This window comes from Echeneis naucrates, chromosome 21 (genome assembly GCF_900963305.1).
Source record: "Echeneis naucrates chromosome 21, fEcheNa1.1, whole genome shotgun sequence".
Taxonomy (NCBI): domain Eukaryota; kingdom Metazoa; phylum Chordata; class Actinopteri; order Carangiformes; family Echeneidae; genus Echeneis; species Echeneis naucrates.
Genome location: NC_042531.1, coordinates 11785680 through 11812941, shown reverse-complemented (window position 1 = coordinate 11812941; position 27262 = coordinate 11785680). Strand labels below are relative to the sequence as shown.

Below are 27262 nucleotides of genomic sequence, written 5' to 3'. Positions count from 1 at the left end.
ATGCGTCGGTTCGTGTACTGCAAGGTGGTGTTGACCACCTCTCTAGTGTGGGTGCTTGTGGATGTATTTTTGCTGCTCTACTTCAGCGAGTGCAACAAATGTGATGATAGGAAAGACCGCTCACTGCTCCCTGCCCTCCGAGGTGAGTCCAGATTAGTGCTGCAACACCTTTTTATACACAGAACACACCTGATGAAAGGTTTCAGGAGTCCATTACGAAATACATTTAATCTCAGCTTGGACTGCCTCAGCCTTTCAGCCTTTCCATTCATGTCTCTTTGAACATTAATGGCCAACTCTGCCATTTTCAGTTGATTCTGTTAGAAAAATCAATTTGTTGCAAGTCACTCTTCACTCCTATACACTCCTATTGCACAAAATACAGAGTTCATCAATTACACACATTAACATTGTGTTCGTGTATAATGGTTTTTTCCCTTAGTTCCAGCAATTATATTGTTTGGATTTACAAATACAGGGCTCACACATATTCCATAAATTGTACACACAAAATGCAAAGTGTCACATAAGTACCATGACAGTAATGTGAATGCATGTTAAAATCAAGTATTTGCACCACATGTCAACGTAACAGTAAAGCTGTGAATACACCATTGCTCTTATCCTGAATCCAAACCTGTCAGTAAGTTTTTATTGAAAAATCAAATCATTTAGTGGCCATCTCTTAAAGCACTCCTTAAAGGATTGTATTAATTGTTGACAGTGATTGACTGAATACAGTTTTGAAACATATATGAACAAGGCTTTTTGTCGTTGCAGCATCTATAGGTGATGCAGACGTTATGAAAAATGCATCAACTCTTTTGAGGAATTAATTTCTCATGTGTGAATCGCATTAAAGTGTTTAAAAAATCGTAGTCTACATATTTGAATGATTGCTAATAGCCTTGAAATGCAAAGGCAATTATTGGGGGGGATGGTGATTCGATTTGGTTTTCCATTTGTGGTATGTTAATGGGAGTTAGCAGCAAACTACCTTGAAATATTGTTTGTTATAACTAAAACTTCCAAGTAAAAAGTTTGAATCGACGAAGTTATAATAAAATTCTGATCTGAGCTTCATTCATCTCAAGAGATTCATTCATTCATTCATCCTGTTTATGAATTTCCTGGTTGCGGGGCTGGTGTAGCCAATCCCAGCTCACACTGGGTGAGGCCAGGGTTCACCCTGGGCAGGTCGCCAGTCCATCACAGGGCCGACACACAGAGACAGACAGAGACCAACAATCACTCACACTCAGAGCTACAGACAGTTTAGAGTCACCAGTTAACCCAAACATGATGTCTTTGGACGGTGCGAGGAAACCCATGCGGGCACGAGGAGAACATACAGACTCCGTACAGAAAGGCCCCAGGCTGGGAACTGAACCCACAACCAGCAGCAGCAGCACTAAGCACTGTTCTGCCATTGCTCTTATCCTGAATCTATACCCATCTTCCACATGATGCAGAGAGACAATTTCTATCCCTATTTAAATTCATAAATCATGCTCAAAGATCATCTCTTCCATGTAATAACACTAAAAACCACCCTAAATATGCTGCACAGAAAAATAAATGCTCCCCCTCTATGATTATCTAAAGCCTGCGTTAATACAGTTTTTCTTTTTTTATATCTATTTATTTGTCGACAGTGTCTTTGTGTGGTGAGGCAGCTGTAAGTGCAGATTGATTTGAGGCATGAATTGAAAAGGTAATTCTGCCAAAATTAAATAAAGGCTCTACAAAAAGATTTTATCATTGTCCTGAAATTCACTGAAACCAAAAGCACACAGATGCCTTCACTTTTCCAAAAGTAGCATTTAGGAAGCAATTCTTTCCATGACATAATGACAACCTAGTAAAAGTAAATTTGAGATTAATGTCTGCTTCCCCAGCAATCAGCGTGAAGTGTGATCTCTCTCCTTCGTTTTAGATAATCTGTCCTACGAGGGTCATAATGTTAATTGGAAATAAAAATATCCTTGAGTATACAAAGAAACTGGTTTCTGACCTGTTATGTAACTAGGGAACATGCTCCGTACATACTGTACCAACCTATTTTGATTATTCCGAAGAAAAATGCAGTGAGAACTTTCCCAATTTGTAAGACTACTGAATACCTGAAACGTGAAAAAGCTACTTCATAAGTGAGGCAATGATTTGTTTTGGGGGGTCTCTCGTCCTCTTCCTCTTCCTATGCTAACATGTTCATGAATATACGCTGTCCAAGTTCTATTGTCTCACCTCAGTGTTTAACTTAATTATCATCTGTCACAATTCATATTAAGTTGATGACTAATGTGAAAAAAATGTTTTGCAATTTGCAATTCGTACTTATTCGTCCAAAAATTGTAAAGCCCTTTTATGGCTCTTGTAATTTAATGATGTAGTGAGCCCCTATCTCTAGTTTAATTAATTAATAATGAAGATTGATTAATTTACTCTGCCATGTTTCAACCACACACACACACACACACACACACACACACTGCAGAGATCAGCCTGAACCCCTATATGACTTCAACAGAGTTAGTTTCCTCACATGCCCTCAAGTAAGCAGGTTTCTAAGAGGCTAAGCTGCTTTTAAGGTTACAGTGAGGCAGAGCTGCCAGCTACTGAGACTGATTACCATGCAAAAGTCTTTCCTTACACTGCTTACAAAGTAGATGATTTGCTTAATATATGATCTGAGTGTTGAGAGTAATTTCATTCACTTGACACTGCAGGTTTTTTTTTTCCTTGTCAGGTATAATCTTCTTCATTTAGCTCACAACTGAGGAGCCTGAATTTGGCACTAACTCACACTTTCAGTTTTGGATTGGAATCGATTTATTCAATTTGACTATTACAGAAGAATTTCTGTAAATTCACACTAAACTAATCATTATGCAGTTATTGCTTGCGTGTATAACAATTACTTATGAGCTGTAATAGTTATATTTTAGATTAGTGAGAAATAGATGCGACAAAGGGCCTGACTCCATTTTAGCATGGACAGACATTTCTTGTTATGTTCAGGATCATCGAACCCCAGCACTCATTTTCATTGTTTCAGAATTATTTGCATCACCATATATTGGCCTCGGGATTGAGTTGTGAACTCAACAAATATGACTTTGTCATATTGTTGACTCTTAAAGTAATTATGGCAGACTTGTTAAGTGCAGAATAGCCTATTTACTCAGCAGCAGTTTCTGTTCACTTGATCCTTTCTGGTCCTTCTGAGACAAATATCACACTGTTTAGCTCCAAAATTCTCCAGTGTGATCCTCAGATATTTCTAACTGGAACATGCTGCCATTTGGTGCTGGGTACAGTGTTTTTATTGAGCGTTTTGCTGAAAACGGCTCTTTGCGGCAGTATTGATGAATGGGAAGCCCAAAACAATGTGCTGAAAGTTTGCGTTTGTTGATATCTGCTTTAGATTAGAAAACAACTTGCACGCCAACAACATTTAGTTTGATGAATGTGAGCTTAAATGATCCAAACTGGCCGAAGTTGACTTGCCAAATGTTAAGATCACTTTCTCCTCCATTTCATCGGTGTCGGACAGCAGTGATCCCATGTTGGTCATTACAGGTCGATAATGACCCTTTACAGGATGTTGTCGTCAATCTGCTGATTAGAGCTGGGACTTGGCTCAGGTCTGCGCTTTTTAGTTTGCCCTTTACAGCCTGTCACTGCTGTCCATTGTGTTCATTTTGGATTTAACTTTTCTTTTACGTTTTTAAGCTCAGTTGTCCTGTTTGATATGAGTAAAGGAATAAAGGACACTGATGATTCTTTGCGACCTTAACTTCCCATTTTTCTGTTCCATTTTACGGCCCAGCTGGGTATTATCTTTTTTTTTTTCATACACCATATGTGGCACTTTTATTTTTCTTTTCAGAATTATCAAAATTAAGATCGTATACATTATGCAATGATCAATAATAATGATTAATTGTTTGAAGGTGAAGGTGAAAGACTATTATTTATAGTGTTGCTAATTTGCTATGTGCTTAAGTGTTGGCAACAAAATGAATTACAACAATTAGGATATAATGAGAAAAGAATAAAAAGTAACTGGCCCTTTGAAACCTGCCTGTTTGCGAGGCTATACTTAAATGTTAGCATGCTAACTTGCTAACATTGACAATGCTCATATGTTGATGTCGAGTGGGTATTGTGTTTATATTCTTGGTATAGTGCCAATAAGCTGTTCACTTAGAGGAGGACTAAAACTTTGTCTTGTGAGCTCCATGATATATAAACAGAACATCAGGACTTATATTCAAGTCCTTACCACCAAACTACAAGTAGCAGTGCCATGATGGAGGGAAAGTTAGAATCACCAGAAACCATGAATGACAATTAGTACAATAGTTGTAGAGGTATTTCAGTTCGGGCTAAAGTGGTCAACCCACCAGCTGGATACCTGAAGCCAGACTTTCAACATGCCCAAAAGTTATAAGAGGTAAAGAAGAAAGGCCATCAGTTGAAATAAATCCAACTAGTCTTTTGACTTTGACTGGCATCTGGCAAACTGTAGCCAAATCAGCCATGCAAGTCAAGGAGCTGACTTGAAATATCAGAATTTGTCATATGGTTTAAAAGCTTGATGCTGTAATGAAGAGACAAGAAATACTCTTCCACAGCTTGCCTTATTATTTTACGGCCTGAAGACTTTTTCATGAAACTTTCACAAATTACTCTGCTCGATGTTATTGTCTCCTTCTGACAACACTGTTTCACGTCTCGTTCAGTATTAATCCTTTTTTTTAACTCTCAGATTAAATTATGTATAATCTTGAATCTTTAAATGATCAAATGTGATTTAAATAAATCCAAGGCAACTCAAACTGGTGTTGCTTGGTTGATGGGGGTTTTGCTCGTACAAGATGGTGCATGAAAATTCACGACCTGTGTTTCACTGGACTTGCACAGTTCGACAGGTTCAGAATGTGCTTGATAGATATTTTGTTCTATCGTCCAGCTCTGTTGTCAAGCTGTGATCATCACATTATAGGTCAGCGTACACATGGAGGGTGCCTGCAGTAACAGTAAAGAAAAAGAGCAGCTGAAACCAGCTCATCAGGGAGAAGGCTTGTAGGGAATCCTCTTAACTTTGGGCTGGGCAGCTGGTGTGAACTGTGCAACCCTTTTCCATGGAAATCACTGCCTCTGGTTTCAGAGATTATTAGAGTGAATGAGGAGAAGCACAGCCATAAATCCATGGGTGGTTATTTACCTTTGGCGAAACTCGCTGACTCTGTGCAACAACGACAGCAGAGCTGGTGTTTTGCAGACGTTTGACTGTCAGAACATGCAACATAAGTCTATAGCAACCGCAGGAGGGATTATGCTTTCATACACTCTTTTAGTCTATTAATACATTCTCCTAAATCTCTGAATTCAAAACCTTCTTAATAGATTAAATTAAAATGAAATATTGCTGGGCCACTGCACAGCATTTAATACCCAGTCAGCTCAAGCCACAGCAACTGGGAGAGAGCTTAAGCAGAGCCACTGTGCTGTCTGTATTAAATGCCTTGCACTAATTTTCACGCACTCTGATGTGTGAGGTAGCAGGTTCTTCCCAGGCTGTAACACTGCACCTAACAAAAGTCATCATGTTTTCTCCATGTGCAGTGGAAAGTGCTATTAAGGGGTCTATGCAATGCTATACTCATTATATGTGCACATCCTGTATAGAAGCCTCCAGTACATAAAATGTACACCAAATAGCTGCATGCACACTGATCTGGAAAATTATGTTTTGTGCTGTGAATTTTTACAATTAGAGAAAATTACACTTTTCAGAAGTAGAACTAGCATGCACGGCTGCACTCCCCTTAGTCTGAAGAGACAGATAATGAAACCTGCATGTGTGATATCCACTGCAGAATTTGTTCATCTTGCCAGGGCCAAAAATACTATTAGTATAAAAATCACTCTTTTTATTGTCATGGCCTAGTTTAAATGAAGTTTTCTCAGAACAGCAAATTATATTCATTCATTTATTCATCCTCAACTGCTTTTCTGTTATTGTGTAATGGGGTTGCTGGAGCCAATCCCAGCTCACACTGGGTGAGGGCGGGGTCACCCTGGACAGGTCACCAGTCCATCACAGGCCCAACACACAGAGACAGACAGAGACCAACAACCACTCACACTCAGACCTACAGACAATTTAGAGCCACCAATTAACCCAAACATGATGTCTTTGGACGGTGGGAAGAAACCCATGCGGGCACAAGGAGAACATACAAACTCCGTACAGAAAGGCCCCAGGCCTGGCTATCGAACCTGTGAACTTCTTATTATATTGATATAAATATCAAAAAATGTAATGTGTAATATGTATATTAAGTATACTGCATCTAAGTTTCAGTCATAGTCAACTCAGCTCTATGTTTACAATAAATGAGTTCAATTTCTGCACTTGTCCTTTTTTGACTTCTTGAAAAACCACCGCAGCTCCTATTTTTTTCTCCACTGATAAGAACATGGCGAATAGCCAACAGACTGAGGCCAGGGAGGTCAGTCAGTCCTCATTATTCTCATTTCCATTTAGAGATGAGTCGTAGTTTGTAATTTAGATGCCTTTTACAACAGAGCAGTTTTGTTTGCATTAATTTTTCATTAAGAAAGCGAGTAAGCAAGTAAGTAAGTGATTTCCTTTCTTATTGACTTCGATAGTACTGTCTTATGAGATGCCCTTGTGTTTTGCCTCTGTTCTGCTGCAGCGGTGATCTCTCGGAGCCACGAGGGTCCAGGGGAGATGGGCAAGGCAGTGAACATCCCCAAAGATGACCAGGACAAGATGAAGGAGCTCTTTAAGATTAACCAGTTCAATCTAATGGCAAGTGACATGATTGCTCTGAACAGGAGTCTCCCGGACGTCAGGTTGGACGGGTGCGTAAGCCTGGGTGTCTTTCAGATGTTTACTGTAACTCACGGTATAGACGGTTTAAGACCTACACACATCTACATCTCCTTTCCAGCAGATCAGTGTAACGCAGTCCTCACCCTGCTCTCTGCTGTCTGTACACTTTGCTACCTTTGATACCCATTATAACTCATGAGACTAGGATGTCAAGTTCACTAGAAACTGCCCCACTACTCAGACAAATTTATTAGATGGCTGAGCAAGGCAGCAGTGCTTCTTCGCCTTACCAAAGGCATCTCTAAAAAGTGATGGCGACAGTAATACAAGGTGCTCCCTTTGCAGATGAAATTCTCCAAACTATGAAAGCAAAGTTATTCTGATGATAAAAAGAGAATCCCACCTGGCCTTTTGAGTCCATATGATGCAATTGTATTAATAACAGCTCTCATTTTCAGCAGCATTTCAACATAGAATCAGATCCCTTGTGTGTGTACATTAGATTTGACATTTGAATGGGCGCCGGGTTTTGTTTACTGTCATTCAAGATCCACTTGAACACTTAATGAAAATCCAAGGAGCTATTTGTGTGAAACATGAGCGCATTAATCTTGTGCTGCTGGTATGCAAAAGCATCCGCCTCTCATGGAGACATTATCCAAGTGATTCATGTTTAAATATACTGAGTTCTGCTCAGCACTTTTGTTAAATGGATACCAGAGGCTCTGCCAGTCATGAAAAATAGGCCACATTAATGTCTTTTTCTTCACGCCTACATCCAACATCCATACCAAGAAAATGCCAACTCAAGATGTTCTGCTGTGTGGAGATGCAAATATAACATTGTTTTTGCCTGCTGGTGTAAAAGAAGTCTTATATTACCAAGAAAAAGTGACTATTCAGCTGATTGCAACTCCTCCAGTTTCGTCCATTATGGCTCCATCCTCATCTCAGTATAAATACTGCAGCAGCTTTATTGCAAGAAAGCGCAGCTTTGCAAAACTCCTACAGTCATGGAGGTGAAAATTATCCAAAGCCGTGCAGAATTGCTAGTTGTTGCCTCTGATAACATTTTGTCTTGAAGGCAACCTCCCGGCCTACTTCTTTAAGGCAGTGCTGTCACTTTGAATAGACACGAGTGAACTAGCAGCACTGTCTGCTTTCACCCCTGTCAGCTCCCACAGCTCCTCTTCCTCCTGCCACAGAGGCTGCTCCGACCATCCGCCATCTCCTCCTTTGTGAAACAGCCCATCCTTTATTCAGCATCATCAACTGCAGCCCCGTCCCAAGTTTGCCACATTGTCACTCTTTGGCTTGCACAGGCATCCCATCAGGCCAAGGGCTTGCTGACATAGCTGTCAGCGCTGGTTTTGCTTCTTCTACTTTCTTTAGGGATATTTGTCAGTAAATCTCCTATGACAATGTTTTTGCAGTGCTGGCAGCATTGGATAGCGGCAGGATATACTCAGATTCTGTGTTCAGACACTTTTTAGTTCAAGATATTGGGCTACAGGCACAGACAACCACTGTGGCTACAGCCAGAAACCAACACTAGTTTTACACCAACAAATTACTAAAACTGGGGGTTGTGATGTTTCAGAAGTATCAGAAGCTGTTATGATAAATAATACGTAACAAAAATGTCATGCTGATTAAATTTGTCACATTTTTGGGCCATAAGAAAACACAGCTCTTACATCAAGAGTCAGAAAGTGCTGGTGTGGCTTTCTGCATGCCTGATCAGTGATGTTCCAAAATTAGCCACTTCAGTTCTGTTTTAGTAAGATGGCAACAGCTAATTGGGATGTGAATAGCAGTAAAAATTCTGAGTTCCTCTCTTTTTCGCCCCTGTTGTTTCAGCTGCAAAACCAAAGTGTACCCAGACGACCTTCCCAACACCAGCATTGTCATCGTGTTTCACAACGAGGCGTGGAGCACCCTGCTGCGGACTGTTCACAGCGTCATCAACCGCTCTCCCAGACGCCTGCTCGTGGAGATCGTGCTTGTCGACGATGCCAGTGAGCGAGGTTGGTAGTGTACGCCGTGCAGTGTCTGTTGTCTCACAGCCTTACAGCTTTAGCCCTGTGATCAAAGAAACTAGTGAGGACGTTAAACTCAGCAGATCACCAGGACTGGTAGCAATATATCAAACATGAACTCAACAACAGGGGTCCGTATTTGTCTTTTTGGAGCGAATGACAAATGCACCAGCTAAAGTGAATTGTGTGGCTGCCACAAATTGTTCTCATGATTATTTTGGTCTTACCCTTTGCATTATTTCCTTCATTAATAAATTAATGATTATTTTTTCATGAATTCTGATACAAGCACCGGTAATCAAGCTAATTGTTTCATTTGAATTACTGATAAAAGCATTAGGAGTAATGGAAAATTCCCTACATCCCAAGTTAACTTATAAACATCTTGTTTTGTCTGACCAGTTGTCAGTTGTCTTGTTGACTCTGCAGGTACACCTCTGATGCATTCTCTGCTGTTCTGTTTCAGACTTCCTGAAGAAGAAGCTGGAGAATTACGTGCGGACTCTGGAGGTGCCGGTGCGGATCTTAAGGATGGAGCAGCGCTCAGGTTTAATCAGAGCCAGGTTAAGGGGGGCGGCTGCTACCAAAGGTCAGGTAATCACCTTCCTGGACGCTCACTGTGAATGTACCGTCGGCTGGCTGGAGCCCCTGCTGGCCCGGATCAAAGAGGACAGGTATGAGCCAGCAGACCAAAATGAAGAAATGAATAAAGTGATAATGTAGCATAATGAGCATAGTCCACTTTTTAGGAGCAGTGCACCTAAATATATCAGAGTATGTCATTGTCAGTCAGTAAAATATTTCTTCACCCAGGTTTCAATTTCCTTTATGAACACTGCTATTATCACATTTCACTGAAGTTGCATCACTAGCTGCATGAACCAAAGCTCTATCCAAATGTTGAAGGTGCAGCAAGCTGGACTGGTTATGAATACACAGTTTGAGCCTGACACTGCTGATAGTTGGTGATAATTATTTCACATTGTCTGCTCCTTTCCCAGAGGAAGAATTCGCTCTAGTTACTGTATTTCTATTTGTGCTGGAGGAGTCAAGATTAAAGTGGACAAGGACACATTTTCTTGTTTCAGTAGATACATGTTTAGGGATAATCGTAACTGTAGATCTATGCTTTCCTCAAATTGGGGTATTCATTTTTGTTCATGAAAGGATGGATGGATTTATAATGATTCTCTTGTGATCTGTCTCTTATCTGAGGTCAGACACATTTATTTTCCCTCAACAAGAAATTGGTATCACATGACTCAGGATATTATATTAAGGAGCCATTACATTTTCACCGAATGCTGCTGCAAATGTATTGATGCCTGTAATTCTGGGCACAGACTGATGAGGTAGTGCAGAAAGAACATTACATGTTCACTACCAATTCCCATGATTGATACAGGTGACTTTGTGAAATCAAATGAAGGGCTGGGAGGTATGGTTAAAATCCGATTTGTGATATTAACGTTTTACCCAATACGGACTTATAGCTAATTACAGCTTGTCAAAAATATACAGAATTACATTTGTATGTAAAAATAAATAAATAAATAAATAAATCAACTATTCAATGTAATAAATTCCGTTCCCCTGCAGGAGGAAACACGAAATTGTGAAATAAATGTTGACCTTTTGATTATTTTGATCATTTCTGAATTATATCATCTAAAATTTGAGCTGTTTTTGGAGTTTAATATGTGATCATTAAGTGTTTTCATTGTAAACTTAATCTTTTTTGTGACAGTGATTTAATTGAACAAAGTGAACATTTAGCAGCTCACTATGGTAAATTATGGTAATTGAAATGATAATAATAGTATGGTAATAATAGACTAGTAACTAGTTGTTGGCCTGCTGTTGTCGGTGTTCAATCAACTGTCAATTTCTTCCATGACTGGAGAAAGAAACCATTATGAACATGAAGCTGATTTATTCACATTGTGTCTTACACTTTAAATCATTACATGTTCTAGTGCAAGGCTTCAAGAATCTTTTATCTGAACACTGAATCTCACATGTCTTCCAGGACAGCAGTAGTTTGCCCTATCATTGATGTCATCAGTGATGAGACGTTTGAGTACATGGCGGGCTCAGATATGACCTATGGTGGATTCAACTGGAAGCTGAATTTCCGCTGGTATCCTGTTCCCCAGCGGGAGATGGATCGACGAAAGGGAGACAGAACGCTTCCTGTCAGGTGCATAAATGCGACGTTTCTCCCGCCCCTGAAGCTAAATCCTGTTCATATCTGAGGGAATGTGTGTCTGATTTCCCACTTCAGTAACGTTTTTGACTAAGAATTAGCAGACAGGATGCCAGATTACAGATACAAAGAAGAAGGATGATTAAAGATAGAGCTTATTTGTTATGTCAGCAGGCTACAGAGAGAACATGCTGATATAAATTTCCTCACAAGAACCCATTTTTATCTACAGATATAAATAGATTGTTTTACTTTGTGCACCCCACTCATGCAAACAACTGCCTGAATAGCACATTCATATATGTGTTGTATTCTTAAGTGTGTACGTTTTAAAAATAGACAAACAGAAACAGTTACTTTTTTTTTGTGGGGGGGGGGGGTGCTGGATACAATTTGGATACAATTTGTCGCTTGTATGCAAATCATAGCAACAAACATTTTCCTTAATTTAGAGCAGACCTCGACATAGAACTAATTAAAAGATAAAAGTAATTACCCCTCTAAGGCTTTGTATCAAATTGTCAAACACATTGGTCTTTTATTATATTGTGAATGTTCCTCAGAGTTACACAGAGATGCTAAGAAATGCAGCAGGAGGAGATACAGCATTACAAAATAATTTTTATGGTCTTGGTCTTAATGTCTATTTTTCTTTCAGGACTCCCACAATGGCAGGAGGATTGTTCTCTATAGAGAAATCATACTTTGAAGAAATAGGAAGCTATGATCCAGGCATGGATATCTGGGGTGGTGAAAACCTGGAAATGTCTTTCAGAGTGAGTGACTTTGAAAGAGGAGAGTGTTTTGCAATACTTGGTTGACATCAGTGAGTACATTCTGATTCCCAAAATGAAATCAGTACTGTATGTCTCCTTCACTTCTCTCTACCTATTTTGTCTGGCATGAACAACAAAGCTCTGTTTCAAAACACCTGTACAGCTGTGTGTTTGTGCAATTACCCAAACAGGCTAACTTTTTTAGTGCAGTGCATATCTTTCAGATATGTTTCAGGAGCTTTAGTTATTGTTCATGTCAAATATCAGGGTGGAGGAAAATGTGATCTCTACACTTTTTTTTTTTTTTTTTTTTTTCAATAGCTGATTCAATGGGATTTTTACAGCCAACAGTCTTTAGCTTTTAGTCAGGAAAAACCTAACGAGCAGTAGCTCTGTCGGAACATCTCATTGATGAGGCAGTTCAGAGGAGAGTGGCCACGCTGGTTGGAGCCGACAGAAAAGCTACAGTAACTGCTCGGAGAAAAAAAAGCATCTCTGAATGCACAACATGTTGAACCTTGATGGGCTGCGATTGTAGAGGATTACACCAGGTTCGACTCCCATCAGCCAACAGCATAAATCTTTGGCTTCACAAGGCATTGGTCTGATGAACGTGGATTTGTGCTGAGGCACAGTCTGATTTTTGGACAATTGAGCATGAGCATGAGATTTGTGAACTTCCCCAGCAATCCAGATTTAATCCAGTAGAGCACCATGGGAATGTGTTTGACTTGGAGATTGAGAGTATGTCTGTGTACCTGACAAATCTGCAGACAGTATCTGATGTAATTGTGACAGCAAGAATCCTAAAGTTATTAGTTTGGTGCTCATGAGTATATGCACCACTTGTACGGGCTGTGGAGTTTGATTTGTATATTTTTTTTATCTATTTTCATTTGGCCTTATTTTTATTTCACTTTAAAATCAGTCTTTTAATCATTTGCATTATGGTTAGAACATCTTGTTCTTGCCCTCATGTTCAGAAATCATTTTCTACGCTGAATGAAACACAATTTAATTTTAGCGATATAAAAGTGTCTTTTCAAGTGATTTGCAGCATCACCTTTGGCTAAAGGAAATGGAGAAAAACGAAAAAAATGTCAATGAAAGCAGCTCAAGGCTGGACTCCACCCAGCAGTGCTTTGAGCTAAACGTTTATTTCCAAATGGTGACATTTGCTAATACAACAAAGCGCAGCTAAGGCTGAACGGAGCTCCATTAGTTTTAAAGATGGATGAACGTTGCTGAACAAATTTTAATTTGTGTTGATGATGATGCTAAAGGTTAAGGGATTGTCATATTTTCTGCAGTTCCTCCTCAATGCATCATGTCCATGCCCATGATGTGCTTTCATTGGGCAGCCACACAGTTTGGTAGTTCTCAAGATTACTATATTTTATTGATGGGAGAAGAGTTTATTCAAGAGAGGAGCTTCCTGCTTTAAAACAGAGCAAATCTGCATGACACCACTATCCCAGCTGAGTATAAGAGGTTGCCAGGCTCATGCAAAAGTCAAGGCCAAGAGATACAAGCCTTTTCTATCATCATCATCATGGGGAATGCCAATTATTACCTGAACAAAAGTGATGAGTTTGGGATTTTGGTCAGTGTATTGTGGTTTACTGAAATCTGGCTGAATCTAAACATCTCAGACTCCTAGCTTAAAGCTAGTTGTAAGATAAAAGGTGGAGGATGGCCTTTATTTGGCATAACCCTCATCCTCCTCAGCTCTGTCAAAGAGAAGACATGAGACCAGACTCAGCTCAGCAGGAATTCAGTCAGATAACCAAATGACCACGCTGAAGTTCCATTTGATGATATCCATGAAGATCTTGTCAGGAAGCAAACTAAACGTCCTGAAGCAGTTAAAAATTTTCCCCTTTAGTCCCACCTGACTGGATTTACACCGTTTAACTGTCCTACCAGAGAAAATTAAACACGTGATATGCTTTATGAGAATATCCATGAAGCATACAGAGCCTGTGAAAAGAGCTGGCTCTGTGACCGGAACAAGGTTTCACTCAGTGGGGGCAAAAGGCAGGAACCATCTTAAACTACTCGGACCATTCAGAACATCCTAGTGGATCAGAGAATCCACAGCATTGGATGGGTAATCCATCTACGATGCAGGAAGATACAGATACAGAAAATCATCCATTCATAAAAATAGGCAGATTTGAGATGACCATGAAAGGTGATGTTTTGTTTTTTTTTTTTTAAATCGGGTTCCACAGTTTACACATCATCAACTAATTTTCTCAATTTTGGAGCAGAGGAATTGTATTTTATTGCATTTTTCCTGTTGTGTTGCAACCTGAAGTTAAGCTGGATTTTACTTGGCTTTTATGTAATGGACCTACCACAATAGTCCAGGAGCTTTGGGACTGAAGGAGAGATGGAAGTTAAGAAAAATCTATTTCAGTCTGAGATTCAACCAGATATTTAAGACTGGTGCACATTCATACAGAGCAAAGACCTCAAGCATACTTTGAGTGGTTTAAAAAGAAATGTTTAAATTGTCTTGAAATTGCCAGGTCAAAGACTTAACTCCTGCTGAAAATGTGCAACCCGTCCAATTTCCCTGAAGGCAGCAGTGCCTTGAAGAGAGGCCAAAGCTCCCAGTTGAAAGATGTGCTAAGCTAACAGAAACATGTGCCAGAGGACTTTCAGCAGAAAATGCATTGACTTTGTGAGCACTTAGGAGTTTCTGGTTTTGCCTTTTGATATATGATATGATATGATATGATATGACACAACACAAACAATATTGGGCATATTGACAAAATAATAAATTTTTATTAGAAAAATAAAAAAGAAAGAAATTAATAGAAAAACAATTGTCTCTAAATTGTGACTTAGAAATGTGAGTTGTTGTGAGTATTTAGGTTGGCGGGCTATGTGGTTTTCTAAGCAGCCGACTGTACTGCAGTGTCCAGTCACTGACAGAAAAGCTTTGTGTCATATAACATCTGGTTTCCTCTGCTCCTGGAAACTGCACTGCCCCCAAAATTATAAGTGTTATTTCTTTTCATAGGGCAGACTGTTGCTCAATTTCTTCGTCTGAGGATTAATCATGAATCATTTAAACTGGCATGTACATGATGTGTGTAGAGTGTATTTGTCTGCTTTGTTGCCACACATACATGTTTCTTGTCTTTATGTATCTGCAGATCTGGCAGTGCGGCGGCTCTTTGGAAATTGTAACATGCTCTCATGTGGGCCATGTTTTCCGAAAGGCGACCCCATACAGCTTCCCTGGAGGAACAGGCCAAGTCATCAACAAAAACAACAGGCGCCTGGCCGAGGTGTGGATGGACGATTTCAAAGACTTCTTCTACATCATATCACCAGGTACAGAGAAAAGACGCCGGCAGCACCTTTCTTCCACTGCGAAGCAGAGTCACACATTAAAAACGATGCCAAGATTACATGAATTCTTCATATTTTAAAGGCTTTTAAGGTTTCGGGGTATATACTGTAGAGTCGGGCAGAGATGATTTATTCATTGTGTACCGCTGTTCAAAAGCAGATATGAGCAATCCTCATTACAAAAGTCCTCTGTGCTGCTTTTGTGCTGGCTGCTATTATTTAGCAAATTGTGAAAAGGAAAGACTTGCCAACTCTTTCATTCTCCTCTTGACTTTCGAGCACGTTGTCTCCCATTTGAGAATTGTCCTTCTACTTTGTCCTACATAGGAATTCAATGCAGCTTTTGTTATTCACACAGGACCCAGTTTTAGCGTTTTATCTTTCAAAACCAACACACGGACGAAGTAGTATAATAGGACTTTGCGGTCAGAGGGATGAGTAGCCCTCCATCTGTCGACTTAGTAATGTGATTACCCTTTAGAGCACGGCACTGCTCCGGAAATCTCTGGTTAAGTGTTTTAGATGCCAGCCAACCTATAAGGGATCATCCATAATTTTCTAATATTATGGCACAAATTGTGACCTTTCCCTTCACTCAGTCAGGCGAGATTCTCCACAGGCAAGTGTGCAGACAGAGCTGGTATTGTGATGGATGAGTCCAGCCGTGTGTTGTGGCCCTGCAATGACTGTCTGTTCCTCCAGGACATTAGGGAGAATGATCTGAGCCATGCTGCTGCCAGACCGCACTTATTGGCACAGAAGAACACAGTACGATGCTCAGCCCGAGTTTGGGAGTGGCACCGAGCGATCCTATTAAAAGTGCATCTCCCTCCTCGGCCCTCCTCTGCACTGGTGATTTCAAGATCAAAGGGGCTATTCATCATCTGCAACATATGATGCTCAGACCTTGTAGGGAGGAAGGGGAAATGGAGGGCCAGGGGAGGAAAAAATAGCCTTCAGCTTATTGCTTTTATCTGCTAACTTGAAATTTCTATTTAGCAAATTAAAACCGTAGACGATTTTGGTATTATAGAAGATGCAGTTTGCATTGCCTGCCTTGCACTTGATGGATAAATATACAGCTGGGTACTGTTGATCTTACATGTTGGTTTTGGTAAAATTGGGCTCTATTTTCCCATTTTGCAATCATGTTCTTTCATGATAAATTACCCTCCCACCCCCCTCACCCCGGATCTATGTTAATGCAAGCTTTGAGTCCTCAAGAGGCACTCTGGGGAGAAACCATCTGCCTAATGTATTTCTGAGTGTTTGCGCCCAGTTGTCGCCTTGTCCTTCTCCACTGTTCAGTCTCGATAAGTCTAAGGCATCTCACAGCTTGTATTACCATTTTACCACTTGTAAGAAAATGCATGCCACACATTATGCACCAATTGTACAAATCAGGTAAAACATTTAAAAGGAAATCATTCCCCAATGACCCACATGCACAGTCCATGTTCTGAGGTGAGGATGTAAACTGGCTCTTGGTAAAGGGTCCCTCTAGTGTTTAGTTTTGGTGCTGCAAGCAAACAGGCCAAAAAAAACAGTAAAGGCAAAGCTGAATATTGACTGGTGATATGTAGCTATACATTCGTCTCTTATCTTTGTTTGCAGGTGTGATGCGGGTGGACTATGGAGAAATCTCTTCCCGTAAAGCCCTCCGTGAGGCCTTGAAGTGCAAACCATTTTCCTGGTATCTAGAGAACATCTACCCAGACTCCCAGATTCCAAGAAGATACTACTCACTTGGTGAAGTATGAGCTTTCATGTATTCTGATGTCCCATAATGCAGCTGATACACTGGGCTTTTCCACCTGCATTCAAGCAGATATGCTCTTGTATCTGCTGGGCTGTGTTTTCAGAAAGGCAATATTGCTGCAAGATAGAGATGAAAATCTCAGAATCTAGCAAAGGCTGAACCAAATGAGATTATAAAAAAAAAACCCCCACCTACAGCTGTTCACGTTGAACACACATGATAAAGAAAAGGCAAAAAATGAAGGGGATGTTCATGCAGCTGGTATTGATCCCAGTCACATGTTTACACGGTTAAGGCGTGTATGGTGGAGTTGAGATTAGGCTTCTGCATATATTATACACAGTCTCATGGCACAGTTTTGTATTGTCTTTGCGCTTAAATGAATTTTTCAATTTTGAAGCATAATTTTGCTGTAGAAAACCAATTTCCTGAGATATACATAAATAAGGAGCTATGAAAAATGTTCCATAAATTGATTAGAGCACAGATTAAACTGCAAACTAGTCCCCTCAGAAATGAAATGGGTATTGTGGGAACTGTCTGATAATTTGCAGCCAAGGCGTAAGAATTGGTAAGTAATTATTTTCAAGATAACAGAAGTTTCAGTTCCCTCCATTAGTGAGTTTCAACAAGATTTTATATTCCGATTTTATTTATTTATTTATTTTTTTCAATTGACCTGACTTTGCCCCTCAGTGCACATGGCTGCGTGCTGACAGCATTGCAGCATTGGCTACAGTCAGAGCTAACATCTATTGTGCCGTGCGCATAATAGATGGAGGCCATTTAAAAGCAATATCAATTGGTGCGCTAATGGCGAATGAGCTTTTGATCCTTCAGCATTCATACTGCTGAATGATATTTTCATCTGTGCACTGCCAGCACTGTGTTTAGCCTCTGTAGCAGCACACTCCCTCTGCATGACTCCGCCACTGGACAGTTAGTATGTCGTTAACAGCTGCAGCCATTAGGTTTTATACCACTTAATTATGAACGCTGTTCTGCTCCTGCATGAGAGGCATAATAAGTTGCTCAGGCAATATATATAGCCAGCTCAACTTCAGCTCAGTGGCTCTATGAGTTCATGAGAAAGCAGAGTAGACTATAAAGTCAGTAGGAGCTGTGATAACTGCAGCTACTGTGATTATTTATCGATAATCCGCTTCAATCAGTTTCAGCTTGTAAAGTGAAGTGGAAGAAATAGAAAATACAGTAAGTCAGTTACACATTTTCTGTCAGAAACACGATCTGAACTAAAAATTTTATTGTTAAAGAATCAATTGACTGAAATTATGATAAACCGTACTTTTCCCAGTCAATGTTTGTAGTTTACTTAGCAATGGGAAAAACAGTCACTCGGTTGGTTTTTCTAAGACAAGCTCAGGTTTATTCCAACGAAGTCAGCAAAACTGATAAATATTTTTGTTATCGATCAAAGGCTCAGGTACTTGTTTACAAAAAATTATGCTATCAACGAACGAGCACAGATAATACTAAAAATGTTCTTTGTAACCCAACAGAGCCGCTGGAAATATCTTCAAAGTACGCATTTGACACCAGAGACATGTGATATATGTTCATTATAACTAACTCCACATGGGGCCCAGAAAATGGTTTACGTCATGAAATACTATTCATGATTTCACATCATAACGATTTCAATTAAAATTCTGGCGATCAACCAGCCCATTAATAGATAATTTTTTTTTAAAGTAATGGAGACAACCGTGTTAAAGAAGAGGGCAGTAATAAATGTGAGCTGTAAAAATATTAATAAAAAGGGGTCCGCCTTGCTTGAAAAAAAAATATTATATATCAATAAATGTCTTGTTAGTCTTTTACATTGACATGTAGCTGGAGGCTTTTCCAAATAATAAATACACTTTATGAATTATATCTTTGTATGAATGAAATAGTTATAAATGTGAAATTATCACTCAATACATGTGATAATATAAAAGTGCAGAGGTCTGCTCGCGTTAGCAAATGAATTTTGAGCTTTGAAAATCAAGTCCAGAAAAACTTGTAACACAACTTTTTGTTGGTAGATCAGAAATGTTGAGACCAACCAGTGTGTGGACAACATGGGAAGAAAAGAGAATGAGAAAGTTGGCTTTTTCAACTGTCATGGAATGGGTGGAAACCAGGTAAGGAGAGCGCAGTTAGACACTTCAGTTTGAACATTTATTCTTGTATCATTATTCCTTTTTTTTTTTTTTTTAGCATGATCTATGTTTGGTATGATCTACCTCTATAATGGGTTCTTTATTATTTGGGGATTACTTATAAGTGCTGTAAATGAAAAGTAGAATAGGTATATCTCTTTTCAATTAACATTCAGCCCACCAATACTTAATCTTCACAGATGAGCTGTGGGATTTTACCTTTGTTTGAAACTCAAGCACAATCAGGCTTTGCGAAGTGACCATTTTCCAATCCACAGATATTAAACACATTTTAAATCTGGCTTTTTGCCAAGGCTTTTTTGTTCTTTGTTTTAGAAAATCTGCTGTTGATTTTGTTCCATACTGTGGGTCACTTTAACATCTTTGTCATATTTAAATGGATTCCAAAATTCTATCTCTGCTATCATCATTATCTTTGATGGTCCTTAAAACATCAAACATATGTAGTGGGTAAAAATCTAATTAATGTGTGTGTGTTTGGAAATCAATAAGAAATCTAATGTAATACACAGTAAAATCAAGAATTAACAGTGCCAATCAGGTGATAACTCCTCATTGTTTCTTGAAAGCATGATGATGAATGACAATGATGCTTTTTATCTTCTGAGTGAGCCATTTTGCCTCCAGGTGTTCTCATACACAGCGGATAAAGAAATTAGAACAGATGACCTCTGTCTGGATGTCTCCCGCCTCAACGGACCTGTCGTCATGCTCAAGTGTCACCACATGAAGGGCAATCAAATGTTTGAGTATGATGCAGAGGTAGGATCCATCTTCCCCAGAGTTGCCCAGTAATCTGTGACCGGGCAAGTTGACATTTCTATTTTCCGATGGACACGTTTAAAATGACTTTGATAAAATGCAGATGGATTGTGTCCGTCTGTGATTGCACATTGAGGATTTTATTACTGCTAAATGGGAAAGCATGTGGAAAAAGCACATAGTACATGTTATTAGCCACCAGAGGGCAATGTATGTCGGTTTTTGTTTGTTTTGTTTGTGGGTGTTTTTTTTTTTTATTTATTTATACCAACACAGGGTTGAGTTGGCATTTTCATTTAGCAGCTGTTTTTGTGTGTGTGTGTGTGTGTGTCCTCCACTTTTACATAGTATGTTGGCAAGTGGGAGTATGACTCTGAGGTAAGCAGTTCAAGCAATCACTCCTGAACTCTGCCCCATAGTTCTTCCTGTGAGTCCAGTAGCTCTTGTAATCTTTTAACATTGTGGATGTTAGAGTAGATCATTGAAATTGATGGGTGCCAGATTCTTAAATAGATACTAAATAATATTAATCAATAAAAATTTGTTTGTAAGTTTCACTCGGCTATCAACATCAGTCTTCACTTCAGAATCAAGCAGTAAGTGACCAAGCTATGAACACTAGGAACAGCACAAATATTCAACCAGGTGATAAGTCGATAAAAGTAAACCAAATCTCAAAGATAAAGCTACCATAATATCTCATTTGCAGCATTAATACCAGAATGGAAACTAAAATTATGTGACAATGCCAACAACAGCAGTAAACAGTAGAGTTGTATTTCACTTAACACTGCTTATGCAATGTATGTCACAGAACTATTCAAGTGATATCTGTGATGACTCAGAAGTCAAAGCACACTTTGAAATATACATGTCAAAAAGCGAATACTTTTACATACTAACACTAAAGTGAATACTTCCGTGAATACATTATTTATCAGTGATTGAGATATCCTATTGCTGAAATGAGGATATGACAAGGTAAGGAAGCCCGAAGGTCTTCCTGGAGAGCAGGGAACAAACCCTAAGAGATGTATTTTATTGCACTTTCTTCTCCAGGTGCATTCTTAATATTGAAAAAAATGAATAATTCATAAACTAAGAGGACTGGTCTCTGCTGTAAACAGGACTGGGGTTTCACTGCTGTTAGCGGCCGAGATTATTTTTAGCCCAAGTGTGACAGTCGGGCTGAATCTGAGGTTACTAAGGTTCCATTAACATTTCATCTGGTCATCGGGTTCATTATCACAGGAATACCCGGCTTCTCCATATTTTCATCATGTTCAGCAGAGACTGTAGTTTAGTTATCCACAAAGATAGCTCAGCTGGCAGACTGACGGTAAGTCAGATGCTTACTATGACGAGCCTTGAATATTGAAACTGATCATAGAAGGGTGCATTTTCATCAAGGAAATGGTTGAATTCTTGCACACCATCTTCATAAAGAAAAGAATAAACACTGAATGAAATAATACTATGATTACAGAGTTAGTTGTGTGAGGATTAAAATACTGTAAATTTTCCAACATAGCACCATATCTGCTTTGGTCCAGTTGCAGTTTTTGGTTAATATGAAGCATCTGTATTCGATTGATTTCCAGGTTCTTCATATGATTTTGGAAAGTCGTCAATTTTGTGATTACATCACAAGAACATGACAAAGTCACAGGCTGCATTAATCATTAATACACCTTAGTCAATTTAATGAATTTGATAAATAAATAAATTACAACTACGCAACTGCTAAATTAACTCTCTCAAGAATTTGACAAGTGATATTAACAATAATGAGAGGGAGATTATACAGTAACACGTCGGCAGTTATTTTAAAAACGTATAAAATCGTATTTTTATTATCCAGATATTGGCGCACAGCAGAGATTTTGGTCGATTCTGTCTCTGAAGACCAGATTGATTCATTTAGAAATAAGTGATAACTGTAAGAGTCACCTACCATGTGTCCCTCTCACTCCTGGCTCCCCACAGAAGCACACTTTCCTCCACATCATCACTCAATCATGTCTGACCATCAGCCGTCTGGAAGATGGCACCTACGGGCCCACGGTGGAGTACTGTAACAGTAGTCCCATTCAGGCCTGGATCCTTCACAACTACACTCGGCTGGAGGTTGCTAGACACCTCTACTTCAGCGCCACTGACTATTTTCTCTAAGCTCCTGTCTGCTCTGGGGTGAGGGCTGTACAGTAGGTCTGCAGGTGAGCAGGTTAGTAAAATTTCGGTTTATAGTAGATCCTGGTGGTCTCTTTAGAAGCTCTGTAGTTAGATACTTTAACTTTGAACTGAAAAGTAGTTTGACCTGTTTGGGCTTTAGTAGGCGCCATTGTAGCTAATTGTAGCCCCCCCTCCCCCCTCCAGGTGAATGTGGAGCTTGTTGTTATGATCTTAATCGCTCAGTTATTAGTGTGAATGTGCTCGCAGATTATTTAAGAAAGCATTAAGTAGCTTTTACCAGTGACATTTCAGGGGAAAAAGCATAAACACGTCAAGCAATGGCAGATGCCCCATCAAGGTGGCTCCATGTGTAAGATGCTGTCTGAGAGACCTTTAGCTGGTCTTCATGCTAAATTAGATCTCATTTGACATTTATTTTCCAACATAAATATTTTATTTCAAAGGAGAAATTCATTGGTTGTCCCTCAGACTGGAAGCGCTTGGTGAACGATGCCTGAGATGGAGGAGGACATGCTTATTTTTAGCTGATTATCTACATGCACAGCTGAATGAAATGGGCTCGCCATTGTTTACAAGTTCTTTTGAAGTGATCCTTCATTGTGAACCTACCTTTCATGGCCCTGGCCTCTCAGGCCACTCTGCTATTGGCCTGACGCAGCTGTGCACACTGTGAGCCATGTACACATTGTAAAAGCGATGAATCCCAATTATCAGTGCCTTTCACTGCTCTGCCTGTTTATTTACATACTTTGTGAGGAATGCTTTTTTTGGCCCGGCATATCCGGCCGTTTCAGTGTTGTCGTTTTCTCTGTCGTCATGTCCATTCTGCCATGTTATCTGGGGTTTGCACCTCATACTCCTGCACTGTTATATCACTACACAAAAGCTAAAGATACATTTCACCGTAGCGTGCCACCATTTTTGTGTCCAAAGCAGGGCAAATTGGATAAGGAGCTCCCAGGATTGCTGGTGTGTCAGACCTGCTGTTAGATGGCCTGATTTACTGTTCACACTGCGAGGTCCTTTTGGTGTAGCCAGCGTAAAAGGACACTCTGTACATAAGAGCAGGGCAGGAAATTAGATTCCTGCCTAATTTACCTGAAGACAAATAATAAGCTGTTGGGTCTTTCCCACAAAAAAAAAAACAAAAAACAAAAAAAAACTGTTCTGTCTTTAAGATTTTTCACGATTATGTCAAACACGGACATCAAGTCCAGTGTGCTGCCTGGTGACAAAAGGATAATGTTCCTCAACTGGGAGAAACTCATTTAATTAGCTGGTCTCAGCTGTGTACACAATCAGCAACTCGCTCTGGCACTGGTTGACGCTGGTTGGTTTGATAAGAGGTGGAGATGGGAGCCTTCTTTGCCCCAAAGGGGGCATGAAATTATTATGAGCAAAGGGCAAGACCTCCACATTTCTAGTGTTTTAATTTAATGTGGGTAGTTTTTCTAAGTCCTGCTGCTATGCCCCTCTTCTACTCTCTCTAGAATAAGTTTGGATATTTGAATGAAAAAAAGAAAGATTGTTCTCATTATTGCCTATGCCAGGTTCTGACAATTTACGGATGAGCCTTACTTTCAACGTATTAGCAACCCTTTACCGAGAAGCATTTGTTGGTCTGACAGCTTGTAATTTATAGTAGAATGTATAAATATGAATATAACAACCCATGTAAAAAAAAAAAAAAGAAAAAAAAAATCTCAGATTTTCTTTTATCAATCCTCAAAACTGTAAACTGAACTCTTCTGCTGTCAAAGTTGTTCTGCCTTTTAAAAATATATTTTAATAAAACAAGAAAAGGAGAATGTCTCTAGAACATAGCTACCTTATTTTTTATTATCTTTAGTTTTTGACATGTCTGTAAGGATGAACACCACCTGCTCTCTTTGTTCTTGGTCTGTTTGAACAAATTTACCCTGTAGGGCAGTCTGTAATGTGCACTTGAAGAACGAGGTGGTTGTGTGTGTGTGTGTGTGAGAGAGAGAACATGCACTTCTTTGTATCTAGGCAGAGCATGTTAGACCCAGTGTCTGTTTACTCATTAGCCTGAATATCTTTTGTCAACAGCCAAAGCACAGTCTTGTTTAAATGAAGTTTCAGCCACAGAATAAAATAATTATGCCAAAGCAAATGTATTGATGCCGCTCCCAGTCAGCGGTTTGTATTCGATGTCACGTATTTTCTTTCATGTTTGCTCCTTTGTTTGATGACGACTCCTAGATAACAGGGTGGCAAACATTAATGTTGCTGTTCTGTCATTTTGTGATGAGTTCTCTTTCCGAAACCTCGTACATTATAACACTGTGTGGTATATTTGCACAGTATCGCCCAACATCATTTTCCCTGTTCCTCGAACGGCATTATTGTCCCCTACAGAAGCACTGCTTCCCCTCACCAACCAACTCCAAGTCCAAACTCCTTCTCATGTGATCATTATGGCCGAGAAAAGCAACCAAAGTGAGGAGTGAAATTGCGGAAGCATGTTCCTTCTGTGGCACTGAACATAAATGGTTAATCAAGGCGATTGAGAGCTCTTTTGGAGCTGTTAGTGGGGGGTGTTATCGCTGGAGTCCTCATGGCAGATAGCCACACATTTCTGTGCTACATGCTCATGTGATGCTTGAGTTCAGCTCATCACAACAGGTGTGTTTTTTCCAGTCTGGACATTTTAAAAGCACTTGCTCTGTCTTCTGGCTTATGTGAAAGAACAGTACACAGACACGACTGACAGGCGAGCGGGCACAGTGTGTAGAGTGGAGCGAGAGACGAACATGAGCTCATTTTGTGGCCAGGACATGGTTTACGTTTGCAGAATTAACTCCAAAAATAGCAGTAAATGTTTTAATGTCAGAGCTGTTTATGTTTAAATCTGTTAAAAAATGAAATGCGCTTTCAAAGCTCAGCTCATATTTATCAATTATTGATTACATTTCTTAAACATTAAAAAAGACTTTAATGTGTCAATCAACTGCAAATGAATCTAATTTTAATGAGTAAGAACCATTAAACTGACATAACAGTCAAATCCTTAATGTTACCAATAACTTTAACAACGGTATAGAATACATGTCAGCCATAACAGTGAGCAGTACGCACAAATCCAGGTCCTTGCTATTATTCATTCCCACAGCAGTGCTTTTCCTGCTTTGTCATGATGTCTTCCATAAAGATGACCTATTTGTTGTTGAGTCATGGTCACCTAAGCTGAGACAGATGGATCCTTGCATGTCTCAGCTTTTGGTCAATTTGGTCACCATATAATGAGATCTGGGGCCAATGATGAGTGCTGCGGGGTCTCTGGTCCTTTGCTGGGGTAGGGTAGGGTTATTGAAATGATACCAAAATCCCTCCTTTTCAAGAAACAACTCAGTGGATCCAGCAGCAGGTGTGTACTTGTGTTTTTCTGTTGTGTAGTTGGGCATCATTTTGTTGAGACTGTTAAAATATTGTCATCTTGTAAGTTGTTTTTTTTTTTTTTTTTTTTTTTTTTTTTGGAGGGGAGGGGGTTGTAGATTGTGATTGTAGCTACTTTTGTCTCAAAACAAGCCTGTATTATCTTTATCTCCCCTCTTGTTTCACTGTAATGGGAATTTCATCATTTGAAACACATTATTTCTGTGCTGAGATGAAAAACCTCTTCATCCTGGTCTAATACGGGATAACAGAGCAGGTTTACAAGAGGTCTAAGTTCTCAGAGCAAATGTTTCAGCAAATGCTTTCCTACTTGGACATTTGACAGAAACCCAATCACAAGGTCCTTGTCCTGTTGTGGGCTTCTGTCCCACCACCTGACTCTCCCTTCATGTCCAATATTTACTGGCATGCTATGTCCTGTTTAGCCTTCCAACTCCTGAGAAACTGATCATTTGCTCCAAATTCATTAACCACTTGTTCAATTTGTCTCCTGTGCAGGGCAGATAGCATAAAATCTACTTGCAAACCAAATATTGAGTTGAAAGTTACTGATTGAGTACAAAGAGGTGAAGACTAAGATAGTGATTTTAGTGGAAAACCTTCTTATAAAGGGCCAGTGACAAACAACATTTCCACTATTTAGAGCCTCAGCTCTCCCAAGCTGCCAATGCTGTGTTATGTAAGAGGAAGGACTCCTGCATCCTGCTCTCCTGATGTACCTGTTGTTTGTCTATTTTTCCTGCCCCAGCTTCATTTACTGAGTGCAACAAGTTCAGACTATTTGCTGGTGTCAAAAAGAAACTTTGTAAATATGGGAAATCCGTGGCTAAAGTGTGTCTGTGAGGATTCATCATCGTTATCTGGGTGAATTCAGCATTGCCTAACGAGATGAAGTACAGTCAATAAGACCGGCCGAGTAAAATTGAAAGACCTAAATATTAAATTGAACTCCAAACTCATGGTATGCGCTTGATAATGCTAGGCTGATTTTACAAGAGGGAGAAAGAGTATTGAATTGTATTTACATTTACGCACCTCGCTGCCTCAACGTGATTGCCTGTGTCCTTATCCGTTTGTCTCTAGCGACTCACCCTGCTGCATGTGAACAGCAACCAGTGTCTGGACATGCCATCTGAGGAGGACAAGATGGTTCCCACCCTGAGAGACTGCAACGGCAGCCGCTCTCAGCAGTGGCTGCTGCGAAACATGACCCTGAGCATCTGATCCCTCACCTCACCTCGCCCCCTCCTTCACCGCTCTGTCCTCATCGTAACCCTCACCAGGTGGCTCTTACCTCACTCATAACATGCCTCCGCCTGTAACAGCCTGGCCAAGAGCTACAACATATCCAGAGAGCAGTGGCTTCAGTTATGGAAGCGAATGCTCTTCCTGCTCGCCCCAGGGTGAGAGAAACTACGCTTGTCCTTCAGGGACCTTGTTGGGCAGTAGCTTTGGGGACCTTGTTGAGTCCAACGAGAGAGAACAATATGTGAGGCATGTACATGGAGAACATATCAGAGCACTCGCACTGTGTTGGCCACCTGCTAGCCAAGCATCCACTTTGGCTGCTTAGCTGCTGGAGACACAATTAAATAGAGGAGCATCTGTTACAAAAGCATTGCACATCTACAACGGTGTGCACTGTAAATGGCCTTCATGCAGTGCATTGGTGTCTACTGTAGGT

The 27262-nt window shown here is 39.9% G+C and overlaps 1 protein-coding gene across 3 annotated transcripts; it reads left to right on the top strand.

Annotated features, from left to right (window-relative positions):
* Positions 1-26996, top strand: galnt13 (polypeptide N-acetylgalactosaminyltransferase 13). 3 transcript variants are annotated; one of them, XM_029530480.1, is made up of 13 exons: positions 1-146; positions 1656-1662; positions 6243-6259; positions 6748-6900; positions 8732-8898; positions 9377-9584; positions 10940-11110; positions 11775-11892; positions 15063-15243; positions 16876-17015; positions 19069-19167; positions 19834-19968; positions 26662-26996. In XM_029530480.1, exons 1-13 carry the CDS (start codon positions 1-3, stop codon positions 26800-26802), a joined length of 1683 nt encoding a protein of 560 aa, XP_029386340.1. In that variant the 3' UTR covers positions 26803-26996. The 3 variants fall into 3 exon arrangements, with proteins under 3 accessions (XP_029386340.1, XP_029386339.1, XP_029386338.1); XM_029530479.1 differs by lacking the exons at positions 1656-1662; positions 6243-6259 and having other exon boundaries at positions 1-142; positions 6732-6900; XM_029530478.1 differs by lacking the exons at positions 1656-1662; positions 6243-6259; positions 26662-26996 and adding an exon at positions 21958-22140 and having other exon boundaries at positions 1-142; positions 6732-6900.
* The last annotated feature ends 266 nt before the right edge of the window (positions 26997-27262 follow it).

Bases quoted from the DNA above. Each gene is read 5' to 3' on its own strand.
- galnt13 (XM_029530478.1), top strand. From the start codon at position 1: ATGCGTCGGTTCGTGTACTGCAAGGTGGTGTTGACCACCTCTCTAGTG. The intron at 143-6,731 runs GTGAGTCCAGAT...GTTCTGCTGCAG, and splicing joins ACTGCTCCCTGCCCTCCGAG to CGGTGATCTCTCGGAGCCAC. The intron at 15,244-16,875 runs GTACAGAGAAAA...CTTTGTTTGCAG, and splicing joins CTTCTACATCATATCACCAG to GTGTGATGCGGGTGGACTAT.